We start from the raw sequence: 11,323 nt of genomic DNA, 5'->3' as shown, positions 1-11,323 counted from the left end.
GAAATCAAAAGTTTGATCAAACCCTATGATAGAAAATGACGACGACAACGCAACTGGCACTTCCCTATGATTTGCTATTGGGCTGCATTGCACACGTCTTCTAGATTGTACTATCCTAATCTTTCCTTAGTCTCCAAGAGCTTTCGATCTCTCGTAACTTCACCGGAGCTTTACAAGACCCGCTCTCTCCTAGGCCACGCCGAGAGCTGTCTCTATTTGTGCTTACGGTTCCCTCCTGACACTAATCTAACCCTCGTTGGTACACTCTCTGCCAAATACCTAACCGAATGAAGAAGAATAATTCAAGTGGCAAAATTTACGTCCCAATCCTAATCCAACCATCTCCCACTTCTCCTCCTCCACAATCGCATTCCTCGAATCATATGGTTACCGTTGTAAGATGTACAAAATTGGCGGGGATGTGCCTTCTTCTTCTAGAGTCTCTGTCTTGGATTGGAAGTCTCACACATAGAACCAAACTTTAAGCATGCGGGTGGACCGGAGCTCCTCTTCCTCCACTGTAAGTCTACTTGAGGGGAAGATATATGTAGCAGGAGGTTGTGAAGATCGCAATTCTGTGGACTGGGTTTAAGGGTTTGATCCAAAGACTCACACTTGGAGCTCTGTGACTAGCCCTAGCGCGGTGATACGGAATGAAAGTGTAGCTGAACACAAAAGCTTGGGACTTGGTGGAAAATTCTACCTCTTTGGTTATGACTCAGATAAGTCTGCGGTGGTTTACAATCCCAAAGAAGGTAGATGGAACCCGGTAGGATTATATATTAATATAAGTAATGAAGTGTACTATAGTTGTTTTGTTGTGTGATAGACAACGTCTTGTTCTATAGGTTTCACGGACTCTTCCATTGGTATGACTATAAGGGAAACTTTTGGAAGCAAGTGAATGGTCTTGGGCCAGGTAAAGATGAAGACCAATACTAAAGCGACGTCATCTAAGGCACAACGGTCATCTTCAAAAAAGTTGGAAGAAAACGACGAAACAAAAACATAGCAAGGAGGTGATGAAAGTTGCTTGTACGGAGAAAGTAGCGATTCTCGCAGCCCTCGATACGTTTGACAACGCAAGATGATGACATCTGTCCTCTCTCTAGGGTTTTTTCGATTAACCCATTCTCTTGTCTATAAATACTACAATGTTCTACCGATTCCTTTTAGCTTCCTTTGCGTTACTACTCTGCTTCCTCTGCTTGTGAGTTTCCCTTTGTAAGTGCGATTAGTGTTACATTTTAGGTTTTTTTCTCTAAGTTAGGATTTTGTTTTGCTTTGTTACGGTTTTTGCCTTTCAGTGTGTGATTAGTGAACAAATGAGGAGCTTTTAGTCACGTATTAGGGTTTGTTACGGATTTTTGCTTGTGCATTTTGCTTTTTCAGTGATCAATGAGGAGCTTTTAGTTAGGTTTTAGCGTTTAATACATCCTCCTTTAGTTTTCTCATTATTTGGTAAAGAAGCTATCACATTGGTTCTCGATCTAGCCACATTTCTTTTTGTCATTAAAATATCTTCTTTTGCTATTTCTTCGATAAAAATGTCGTCTTTTTTAGGGTTCTTTGTTCTAAGTTGTTGGGATTTGTTTAGCTCTTGCTTTGGTATGTTACGGGTTTTGCTTGTGCATTGCCTTTTATTTTTAGTGTGATTAGTGAACGGTGAGGAGCTTCTTCGTTAGGTTTTAGAGTTTAATCCTCCTTTACTGTAGTTTGCTCATTCTTTAGTATATAAGCTATCACATTGGTTCTCGAATTTGCCACAAACGTCTCATCGATCTGTTTTTACTTGCCTCTGAACAATAAACTCTTTGTTCAAACCGCTTCACTTTGGATCCCTTCTTAGTTAATGTTCTTTCCATTTTCTCTGTTCACATTTCATTAATGTATTTTATTGACCTTGGAAATTTTCAGGGTTAAGTAATTGCAGATGGCACTCCCACCCTATGATCCCAATTTCAAATTTGCATTCTCTCTTGGCACGATTGCGAAACACCAAGATTACGGTAAAATTGCCACTCTAGAACATACTCATAAAAGTACATAGCTACTCTGCTTTGCAAGATGTGAGTGAATTGTGGCTGTAGAACTAGTATGTTGTTGAATCAATGCTTTGCCTCATTGCTTTAGTTTTAGCCTGAATATTAGTGCAAGCCAAAACTTTACCCATTAGGTTGATTCTGCTCATATTCTTACACCAATGTCTTAAGTTTTGTTCTTGTTGGCTATGATAACTTGTTTGCTATGATAGGTTTTAGATTCTCTCAGATATTGTGTGTTAGACCCTTAACGTGTCTTGTCATTGTACGTTTTATCATGTTTTCAAATCATATTCTTATCTTGGTAACATGCGAATTACGTTCAGATTTTGATTCATGTTTCCATTTGTGTTTTTGTCTTTGCAGATGAATCTGCTTCTGCTGCTGTTGTAGCGCTTGATCTGATAAGCTCTGCACGGTTTGCACTTAAGCTGGATAGTGTCTATACTGAGTACTCTGCTAAGTATGTGGTGGACAATGCTGCTGGCTCACACAGTGGGCGCAAGCTCACTGTCAAAGACTGTCTTGAGTTTGCCTTAAACAAAGGCGGCATACCGAAAGCAGAAGATTGGCCACGCTTGGGATCTGTGATAACGCCCCCATCATCGTATAAACCTGATCTCGTTTCGATGAAAGGACAAGTGATTGAGCCTCAGACTATTGAGGAAGCATGTGACATGGTGGTGGATCAACCAGTAGGAGCAAAATTGCATGTGTTCAAGCCACACATTGAACTTCAACAAGACGCAAGTGCTATAACTGTTAGTTAAGATTCAATATAAAACGAGAGAGAGAGAGACATTTGATCTATAATATTTGTGTTTTTGTGTGGTAGGGCATTTACTGTGGCACGTCAGGTGAGCCAGCCAGCTATGTCGGACTTAGAGATGCCATCATCGTTGGAGTCGAGAAGATCCAAGGGAAGTCTATTGGAACTGTGAAGGTATGGTACAAGAAGTTCATATTTCTGAAAGTGGCTATGAGCAGGTGGTTTCAGTTATACTCTCCGGATGGCACACACACGGGCATAAAGCGAACAGATTACCTTGTTGATTTTTGTGTCCCACGCCTATCCATGGATTAAGCAAGAAGATGTTTTTTATCTTCTTAATAAAGTATCTATCTATCTAGAGAACAATATGCTACTAGTGGAAGACTTTTGTTTAAGAATAATGTTTCAGGAGACTTTTTAAGATATGTTGTAAGCTCAGAAGTTGATTTCTACTTCTAAAGAATGTTATATGTTCCACCAATTTGGCATTTCAGCTCCTGATCTTAGACCCCTTGAATTGTTTATGTTTTAGTTTTGTTAAAGTCAGTCCTCGTTTGCAGGAAGTAGCCATGATTTGATAACAAAACATGTTATTTTGATTGTCATATATGTGAATAAAATCCAAAACTAATAAATAAGCTTTTGGAGTCCCAAATTATGGCTTCTGCTCTGGATTGTTGTTGTTTGAACTGGACTGTGAGTGTAATCTTCAGGTCTGATTGTTGTTGTTGCAGAAGCCGAAGAACTTCAGTTTTAACGATACGTTCACCTCAAGTCCTCTCTCTTTGAACAACAGGGCGGTGTGGCTTTGGAGCTAAACCCCAAATAATAAACAAAGGATCTTTCAAGATGTTTTATCAAGGAATAGAAGTGTACAAGTTAAAGGGAGAGCTATTACCGTTGGGATTGCCTTGCTCATAGAAACATTTGAAAAGAGAGACAGCTTCTTCTGCCATTATTCCTCCTCTGCACTTGTATCCTTTTCCTCTTTGAGCTTCCTCACTACCTAAGTGAAGCGACAAAATGGAACCACATCCCCCAAATTTATCATTTGGACATCCATAATACACTTCCTTGATACCTTCAATTAAGAGCAGAGTATATCACCTCTCATCAGAAACAAAACAGAACAAACAAACTGTCTAATTCAGCGTAAGGATTCATACCGAGAAACGATAAGGCCGATGCACACATTATGCAAGGTTCACATGTTACATAAAGAACACATTTCGAGAATTTCTCAGCGACTTGTGAAGGTGAGAGTCCATCTTTCTGCCACTGTCCGACAAGCTGATCAATTGCTTCCATCTCTGCATGTCTTGTGGCCTGTTCAAACCACATTGTAACAAATGCCTTAATATAGATGAATAAACCGAAGTAACAATCATACGTTTCTGAGTCACTCAATAAAACAAGATAGAGAGAAACAGTGAAAAAAATAGACTATCCAATAAATGAATGAAGACAGTAGCTTATAACTAGAACATGTATAACAAATCAAGCTTAGTTACTTGTAAAGGTTTGAATAATTACATTGCGTGTCTCATTTGTTCGGTTTCGCCCTGAAGCAATGACCTTACCGTCCTCAAGAAAAACACATCTGGTCCACACAAACCAGAAAGAAAACGCATTAGTTATCCTATATGACATTAATTGATACACTGGTACGAAACACAAATTGGTATGAAGCCAAAGCAAAAAAATAGAGACCCCACGGGAACTTCAAGAGCCTCCAGAGCAAGTTTAGCCTGCAGGCATAGGGAAATCAACTCAAAAGCAACAAACTAACTTTTGCAGTATTATAGAACCAATACTAGTTTTACCTGATGCAGAGCAAAACCCATATAATTATGAGAATCCTCACAATGGTCCTCTTCCATTAACTTTTATAGTTGGCTTGGCCAGAGAAAGTAAATAACAAAACCTGATAGCAAAGATTCAAAAATCCCTAGTTATATAGCTAAGTAGAGGATCAGGATACTCTTTGGCATATCCATTCTAAAGAGAAATTTCTCAAAGAAAACTCTTTTTTTTTTACTTGCAATGTTCTCAGTTTATATGTGTCTACCAAAACTGAAACTAAATAGTAAAATACACGTAACAGAGGAGTGTCAGGAATACAACTAATCACATTATGCTCTCAGGGATGAATCAGATCAAAAAGAAAACAATGCTTGTGAATTCAACAGAAGAGCTATGAACATAAGAGTCACAAACACCAAAAAGAAAGGTAATAGAATTGGAACTGTGATTATTCTGGATGAAGCAAAGAATCGAAGTAAGAAAGAAGAGACAAACCAATGATCTACTCGCTTACTCAGACCGCAACGATCAACAAGCTTCCTCACAATCGTCTCTGAGAATAAAAAACTAAAAATATCAATCCTAAATTTTGTGAAAAACCCAAACCATATGCCAGCCAAAACGTCGTCGTTTATGGATATAAAAAGTTTAAAAGAAAATCATGATTTATTGAAGAGTGAAGTAAAACATAATTTAGGGTTTTGTTCAATTTCGGTTTATTCGGGTCCAATTAGTTTCCGTGTGTAAGGCCAAACCGAACCAAACCAAAAAAATCAATTCTTTTTATTTACATTTGGTCAGAGAGTTCACAAATTTAAAGGTTAGATGCCAAAACAACTTCTGATTTTTATATAGACGTCAATATACACACATCATCTAATTCTTGGTGGTAACTCTGTATCAATTCAATAGTACAGATCATCAAGTGACAAATATAGAGGGAAAGAAGAATGGTTTCATCATATAGTTTGACACTTTGGTATGTCCAAAGGATTTGCCTTTTTACCGAACAAAAGATCAAACATGCAAATATTGCATCACCATAACTATATTCCAAATTAGGTGAAGAAATCACGCCAAATCGGCAAGAAGAATAAGAAAACAAACACATTTGAAAGTCATGAACAAGGAACCAACTCTCTCTTTGTTTTGTGGTCGAAGTAATAAACGCTTTAAACATTTCTCATCGAGCATTATGCAGATGAATGCAGCTACGAAATGGGGAGAAGATAGTATCTTCAAGATACAATGCCAAGAAAACTTATCGAAAACCAAAAAAAAAGTGATCATTTCATGCCAATCGATCAAGATACCTTAGTAGAATCAGTCACAAATTTCCGTATAAAAAGGGTAGGACACAATGAAGGAGAAACAACCTCAAGAAACAGCTAAATTGGGTTATGTTGCTCTTACAGGTTTTGACATTGTGTAACCAAGATCAATCAGCTTTCTAATCAACACTTTCTCAGCTTTTGCCTACACAACAACACAAACAAGAAACAAACAATGAGTATTATCGAATAAAGCTAGTCCCTTTCACATTTCTATAATACAATAGCTCAAGTAAAAAGAAGAACCTCAAGCAAGGGATTGTTTTTAGGGATGTTGCAAGCCAGTATTATATTGAGACCAGTCTTCAACACTAGAACACAGAAAAATACACTGAATCATCAAGAAAGAAAAGGATTTGAAATTGCAAGAATTGTTATAATCAGAGTCTAACCTAATCTACGCGCAATGCCAGATCCAGTGTTATCAGATGTTCCACCAAGTACCGATGTAACACTCACTGTATTGCTCTGCCATAGAAACAAAAAAAAACATCAATTTAAACAGAAACCCTAAAAATTGCTGCTTTAGTTAGAATCAAGGTTTTTACTGAGCTCACCGGTCGTGTTGAAGCGGCTGCGTACAAACTCCCAAATTTGGCGGAATTGCAACCGACCCATACGTAAATCTGTAGTTCGATTAAGTCCAATTTTAGTTCCGACGAAGCTCAAAGACTTGAGAATTAGGTTAAAAGGACCAAGCTAAGTTTATTGGCGGGAACCTGTTTCGCGAGACGGATGATCTGGAACTGGATAGTAACATCATCGAAAACTTCAGTGAAGCACGAAACTTTTACGCCGTTTCCGTCTCTTTCTACGTCGTCGGATTCTCCGATTTGGTCGGCGATGTTCACCTGAGCAACGGATCGAAGAACTTGGTCGTATTCAGTCTCCATTGTCTCCCAAGTCCGAGAAAAGTCAGGTCCTCTTTGGCTCTTCTTCTTCTTATGAAAATCAATTTCACTTTTTCATCTCCGGTTAAATCTGATTTGGTACGGTTAAATACGGTTTAGACCGGCTCAAGTTTTTAGATGGTATAAATCTCAATTGCGAAATTCCTCTTTCTCCGTCGTTGCTCTTCTCCGGCGATACGAGCATCTCTGATCCGAGCAATTTCACTTCCTGAATTTTCCGAATCTGATCCCTGGTTCGTTTCTCTTCTCTCTGTGTTAAATTCAGCATCCATTGATCTTTCGTGGGGTCAAATAGTAGTTATCTTTCTTCTTGCGCATGTATACGATTTGGGTTCTCTATGCTTGAGATCGAAACAGATCTGTATAATTTGTTATGGATTTAATCGCCTATTTCGTGGATTTCAAATGTTGGGTTCAGATTTTGATGTTGCTTTTATCCAATCATAACGTTTTCTGTTGTGATTTAAGAGCAGTTGGATTAATCTGCTTCGTTCTTGATATGTAGATGGATAGTGGAACGATAAACATTAAGAAATGGGTAGTGATATATCCAGTCTATATTAACTCAAAGAAAACTGTAGCTGAGGGAAGAAGAATCAGTGTGAGTAAGTCATGTGAGAACCCGAATTGCATCGAGATTAGTGATTGTTGCAAGCATTTGAAACTCCCTAGTGCCGTCGAGGTAATTCTTCTTCTTCTAATTGGGGTTATAGGAGAATGTTATGTCTTTAAACACAGTCTTTGATTTGAGATATTCTGGTATTTGTTAGATTGACAAAGCATACCCGCGAGATTTCATGCAAGTAGGGAGAGTGAGGGTGCAATTGAAAAGAGAAGATGGTACTTTACTCAATCCAGCCATTACTTCAAGTAAGACCTCTCATCTGTACTCCTGATTATATCTCCGATCGCTGTAGAACATTTTTGTCTTTTGTGTTTTCTTTTAATGTTATCCTAGTGTGATCAATCAGATTAAGCTAGAAAATGGAATCTGCTTTATTTACTTTACTTACTCTTGTTGTGTTGTTAAGATCTCTCCTTGTTACCCATGTTTGGACTTCTTCAATCTTCCGACAAATGTTGCCTGATACTAGCCTGCTTGTTATCAAATCTCTGGTCGCTAATCTTAACTTTCTGCTTTGTTTTATCACATACAACCCTGAATCAAACTTTTTCATTGATAATTTAGTCATCATCACCAATTTCAATCTTTGATCTGGAGGCTTTATGAGCTGTTCCAGGGATCCATACATTTTTCATTTATGGTCAGTATCATTATTCTCATGTGGGGAAACAAGCTGTTATACATTATGTATATTTCAATCCTATGCACATGGAACTTACCGCAGCAATTATCTGAGTCTTTAGATATTTATGTTTGTTATGATAGTGTTACCGAAATATCACCTTATGCTAAGTTTATCTGATTTTCTTCTTCACAAATTCTTTTTCAATTCATTGTGCTATATCTTGAATTTTTTTGGTTGTTATTGTCGCATATGGTCACAGCAGACTCAGATACAGAAATAACCTATATAGAACTTGTTTATTTCAAGCATTTTTTGACAAATTGCAAGACTTCAGATGCGTTTGTGTTTGTGTTTGTGTTTGTGTATGCGTACGCATTTGATACTGTTGATAAAACCATTTTCCACATTGCTGGTTTTTTAGACGTTTGTGCTTACTTTGACCTTATATCCTTATCATGCCCAGGAAAGTGTAATTATATGAATATACTTTTGGCTTGCTGCTTTGCATGCTTTGAACGAAAAGAGTCCACCTGTGAGAACACTGCAAGTTGTTTCCTACAGACATATGATGATGTGCTCTTGTGTTGATATATATTTTGCAGGGAAGCATCTGATGCAGAAAATTGCAGAGTTGGTACCAAGACATCCAGAGAGAGTAAAGAAGCAGGAAGCTCAGAAAGCGAAGAAGCAGGAACCTCAGGCCACAACTTCAACCTCTGGAACTTCTTCAAAGTCAGGCAAAGGTGGCAAGAAGAAGAGATAAAACAAGCCAAGCCCTCCCTCTCTCTCATCAGATTTTATGGCTTTTAATCTCTTTAACTTTCTGAGAAGAACACAAAGGTGTTTGCAGGTGTAACAATGTTTCAAATAGAACATCGTCTCTTTCAACCCTAAGCTACTTTGTTTTCACCATTCTACTTCTTCTTTTTGGCATCATCCATTGACATTAGACAAGAAAGAATGCCTAAAAAGGGAACATAAAGATATTGTAATTCACCACAATTAGTCTCACTAACCACAGCCATAACCAAAATCGAAATTACAGAATCAAAAGAGTTGAGATAAAACAGATATCTATAGATCGTTACACACAACAACATAAATGGTAATTACCTAATGAACTAACTAAAACCGTAATTAACTATGAGATCGTGCTTAATCAAGCTGTGAGAACTAACTAAAACATGGGCATTCCATTGCTTCTTCGCTTAAGTATTCACTTATGTCGATCAATAACTCGTCGTCTTCGTTGGTTGAGGAATGATCTTGAAGAGGAACCTCAAGATTGTTGTCGTCCTTAAAAAGACCAAACACGTCGTCGACATCTAGGTTTTCCCAAAAGCTCTGATCCTCCTCTGTGAACATCGGTTGTGTTTGTGTTTCTTGGGGAAGACGCATTCCGTTATTCTCTTCCTCTGTTTCACATAAGAGGCCGTCAACAAATCCAGAATCTTCATTCACCAAGTAACGAGATTGATCAGATGATGACTCGCTGCCAACAGAGAAAACAGGGTTTTGATCAAAACAAGTAGTAACTTGTGACGAAGGCTCAAGTGAGGAGTAAGAGTTCTGATCAAAAGAAACAATTTTTAAGGAAGACGGAGACAAGGTACTAGGGTTTTGACCAAAATCAGAAGCAATTTGAGAAGACGAAGAAGAAGACCCACTGTCGTTGTTAGGGTTTTGATCGGATTTAGAAACAGAGTGTGATTTTTCTTTCTTCTCAAGATAATCCATGAGATGCTTCTTCGTTCTCATCAAACGATCTTCGATGATTCTTAACTCAGACAGATCGTCACAATCACGGTAAAGATCGGGCTCTTCCCACCAAAACTTGGCTGATTCAGGGTTAATAGTAGTCTTGGGAGGAGACTTGTTGTTGAGGTAACAGTCAACAATTTCAGAGGCATGAGAGTAGCCCGAGAATGAATAAACGACATCGGAGTTCTCGTCAGGAGAAGTTACAAAAACGGCTATGTTGGCTCCGGAGAGAAGGCAAAGATCAGCCGCTTTGGAGAAGAGTGTGGGACGGCGTTTGCTGCAAGCGACGGATCGTTGTTGTTTAGTCATGCGTTTCTCAATTTCAATCTTTCTTTTTGTTCCTCTTTTCCTCATTGTGCAATCAGTTACGTTCGACGACTGCATTATTAGGGTTTGTTTTGTGTCTTACAGAGAGAGATAATGGAATCGAGAGAAAAAGAGAGAGTGAAAAGAGAGTAGAGGCAAAGCACAAATATATAGAGATTAGATAATACTAATGTCGGTATTATCATGTGACTCGGTCAAACTTAATTTTTTTAATTTTTACCAAACAAACATTTTCATTAAGATCATCAAGATTATTGCATCTAATCACAACTGTTATCATCAAATATCAACACAAACACTATAAATTCAGAATCAGATTATGCATGAGAGAAGAGAAAAGAAGAAGAAAAACAGGATCGTACTTGGAGAGTAATACAACACAAGCACCCACATCCTCCTTAACCAAAACAACAACAACAATATCAGACAAACAACCATAAACAGTAAGAAGAAAAGATCAAACACAAAAAAAAAGCTCCAACAAAGTTGTTGAAGGGTCAGCAGAGGAGAGCTCAAGCTCGAACCAAAGTGTTTGATGTAATGAAGCAGAGAAGGAAGATGCTGATGGAAGGATCAATGCATGAGAAGGTGCTAGCATTAAAGGCAGACAACAACAAAAAAAATCTAGCCCTCATAAAAAGTTTGCTTCTGGATGCACGAATGGAGATGAAACAAGAAAAGCATATAAGCATAAGGTTCTGAAGTCATCTGATGAGTCAAACATTCACATCGCTGTAGGGGATGGAAATGAGGGACAGGATTGTTGTTTGCTTCATGATGATAGCATCAGAAGTGAAGAAACTATGAAATCCAATGAGCAGTACTCTGAAAAGGGAAACAATGATTTTGGTGAAGGTGATGTTGATAACAATGACAAGACTGATAAGAGATTTCAAGAGCTGAATGTGCTAGCATTGTCGATAGAGGAGCGTATTCTTAAGGCATAAAGAACTGTGGCATGGTTGAACGAAAGGAGAGCCATAAACACACAGAAAAGCAGCTGGTTTGAATTAGGTGTTGTTGTGGACAGATAAAGAAAGGAGAAGGCAAATGCAAGTTGAATATCAAAGTCATATCTTTATGATCTTTTTGGTTCAGTGTCTTTTGATTTTCCTGCTTAGTATCT

At 38.1% G+C, this 11,323-nt stretch overlaps 7 protein-coding genes across 16 annotated transcripts; 4 read left to right on the top strand and 3 right to left on the bottom strand.

Annotated features, from left to right (window-relative positions):
• Positions 1–487: 487 nt before the first annotated feature.
• Positions 488–1,091, top strand: AT1G48190 (Galactose oxidase/kelch repeat superfamily protein; the record flags this gene model as incomplete). The annotated part of the gene is made up of 4 exons (NM_103716.1): positions 488–557; positions 594–755; positions 830–919; positions 1,030–1,091. The coding sequence occupies 4 exons, from the start codon at positions 488–490 to the stop codon at positions 1,089–1,091; spliced, it is 384 nt and encodes a 127-aa protein (NP_175253.1).
• Positions 1,092–1,190: 99 nt separating this feature from the next.
• AT1G48180 (target of trans acting-siR480/255 protein) lies at positions 1,191–3,308 on the top strand (the record flags this gene model as incomplete). 4 transcript variants are annotated; one of them, NM_001333307.1, is made up of 4 exons in its annotated part: positions 1,191–1,224; positions 1,918–2,009; positions 2,409–2,788; positions 2,878–3,308. In NM_001333307.1, the coding sequence occupies 3 exons, from the start codon at positions 1,934–1,936 to the stop codon at positions 3,124–3,126; spliced, it is 705 nt and encodes a 234-aa protein (NP_001322776.1). In that variant the 3' UTR covers positions 3,127–3,308. The 4 variants fall into 4 exon arrangements, with proteins under 4 accessions (NP_001322776.1, NP_001322777.1, NP_001322775.1 ...); NM_001333306.1 differs by having other exon boundaries at positions 2,409–2,803; NM_001333308.1 differs by lacking the exon at positions 1,191–1,224 and having other exon boundaries at positions 1,934–2,009; positions 2,878–3,126; positions 3,159–3,202.
• A 2-nt stretch (positions 3,309–3,310) lies between these two features.
• Positions 3,311–5,287, bottom strand: emb2191 (Cytidine/deoxycytidylate deaminase family protein). Of its 6 annotated transcripts, NM_103714.4 has the most exons (7): positions 5,113–5,287; positions 4,638–4,738; positions 4,525–4,562; positions 4,348–4,414; positions 3,981–4,140; positions 3,713–3,895; positions 3,320–3,628 (listed from the first exon to the last, which is right to left on the bottom strand). In NM_103714.4, the coding sequence occupies exons 2-7, from the start codon at positions 4,692–4,694 to the stop codon at positions 3,585–3,587; spliced, it is 549 nt and encodes a 182-aa protein (NP_564523.3). In that variant the 5' UTR covers positions 4,695–4,738; positions 5,113–5,287; the 3' UTR covers positions 3,320–3,584. The 6 variants fall into 6 exon arrangements, with proteins under 6 accessions (NP_001321516.1, NP_001321517.1, NP_001321514.1 ...); NM_001333303.1 differs by having other exon boundaries at positions 3,311–3,628; positions 4,638–5,254; NM_001333305.1 differs by having other exon boundaries at positions 3,311–3,628; positions 4,348–4,562; positions 5,113–5,254.
• Positions 5,288–5,404: 117 nt separating this feature from the next.
• Positions 5,405–6,888, bottom strand: AT1G48170 (proteasome assembly chaperone). Its single transcript, NM_103713.3, has 5 exons — positions 6,668–6,888; positions 6,506–6,574; positions 6,341–6,416; positions 6,195–6,259; positions 5,405–6,093 (listed from the first exon to the last, which is right to left on the bottom strand). The coding sequence occupies exons 1-5, from the start codon at positions 6,839–6,841 to the stop codon at positions 6,016–6,018; spliced, it is 462 nt and encodes a 153-aa protein (NP_564522.1). The 5' UTR covers positions 6,842–6,888; the 3' UTR covers positions 5,405–6,015.
• AT1G48160 (signal recognition particle 19 kDa protein, putative / SRP19) lies at positions 6,627–9,153 on the top strand. 2 transcript variants are annotated; one of them, NM_103712.3, is made up of 5 exons: positions 6,627–6,862; positions 6,959–7,092; positions 7,365–7,541; positions 7,630–7,729; positions 8,712–9,153. In NM_103712.3, exons 3-5 carry the CDS (start codon positions 7,365–7,367, stop codon positions 8,870–8,872), a joined length of 438 nt encoding a protein of 145 aa, NP_175250.1. In that variant the 5' UTR covers positions 6,627–6,862; positions 6,959–7,092; the 3' UTR covers positions 8,873–9,153. The 2 variants fall into 2 exon arrangements, with proteins under 2 accessions (NP_175250.1, NP_001323146.1); NM_001333300.1 differs by lacking the exon at positions 6,627–6,862 and having other exon boundaries at positions 6,904–7,092; positions 8,712–9,121.
• A 129-nt stretch (positions 9,154–9,282) lies between these two features.
• Positions 9,283–10,254, bottom strand: AT1G48150 (MADS-box transcription factor family protein; the record flags this gene model as incomplete). The annotated part of the gene is made up of 1 exon (NM_103711.1): positions 9,283–10,254. The coding sequence occupies one exon, from the start codon at positions 10,252–10,254 to the stop codon at positions 9,283–9,285; it is 972 nt and encodes a 323-aa protein (NP_175249.1).
• Positions 10,255–10,737: 483 nt separating this feature from the next.
• AT1G48145 (plant mobile domain protein) lies at positions 10,738–11,144 on the top strand (the record flags this gene model as incomplete). The annotated part of the gene is made up of 2 exons (NM_148567.1): positions 10,738–10,785; positions 10,839–11,144. 2 exons carry the CDS (start codon positions 10,738–10,740, stop codon positions 11,142–11,144), a joined length of 354 nt encoding a protein of 117 aa, NP_683408.1.
• Between the last annotated feature and the right edge of the window lie 179 nt (positions 11,145–11,323).

This window comes from Arabidopsis thaliana (assembly GCF_000001735.4).
Source record: "Arabidopsis thaliana chromosome 1 sequence".
Lineage (NCBI taxonomy): Eukaryota > Viridiplantae > Streptophyta > Magnoliopsida > Brassicales > Brassicaceae > Arabidopsis > Arabidopsis thaliana.
The sequence above is the reverse complement of the archived record's forward strand: the minus strand, read 5'-3'. Positions and strand labels throughout refer to the sequence as shown.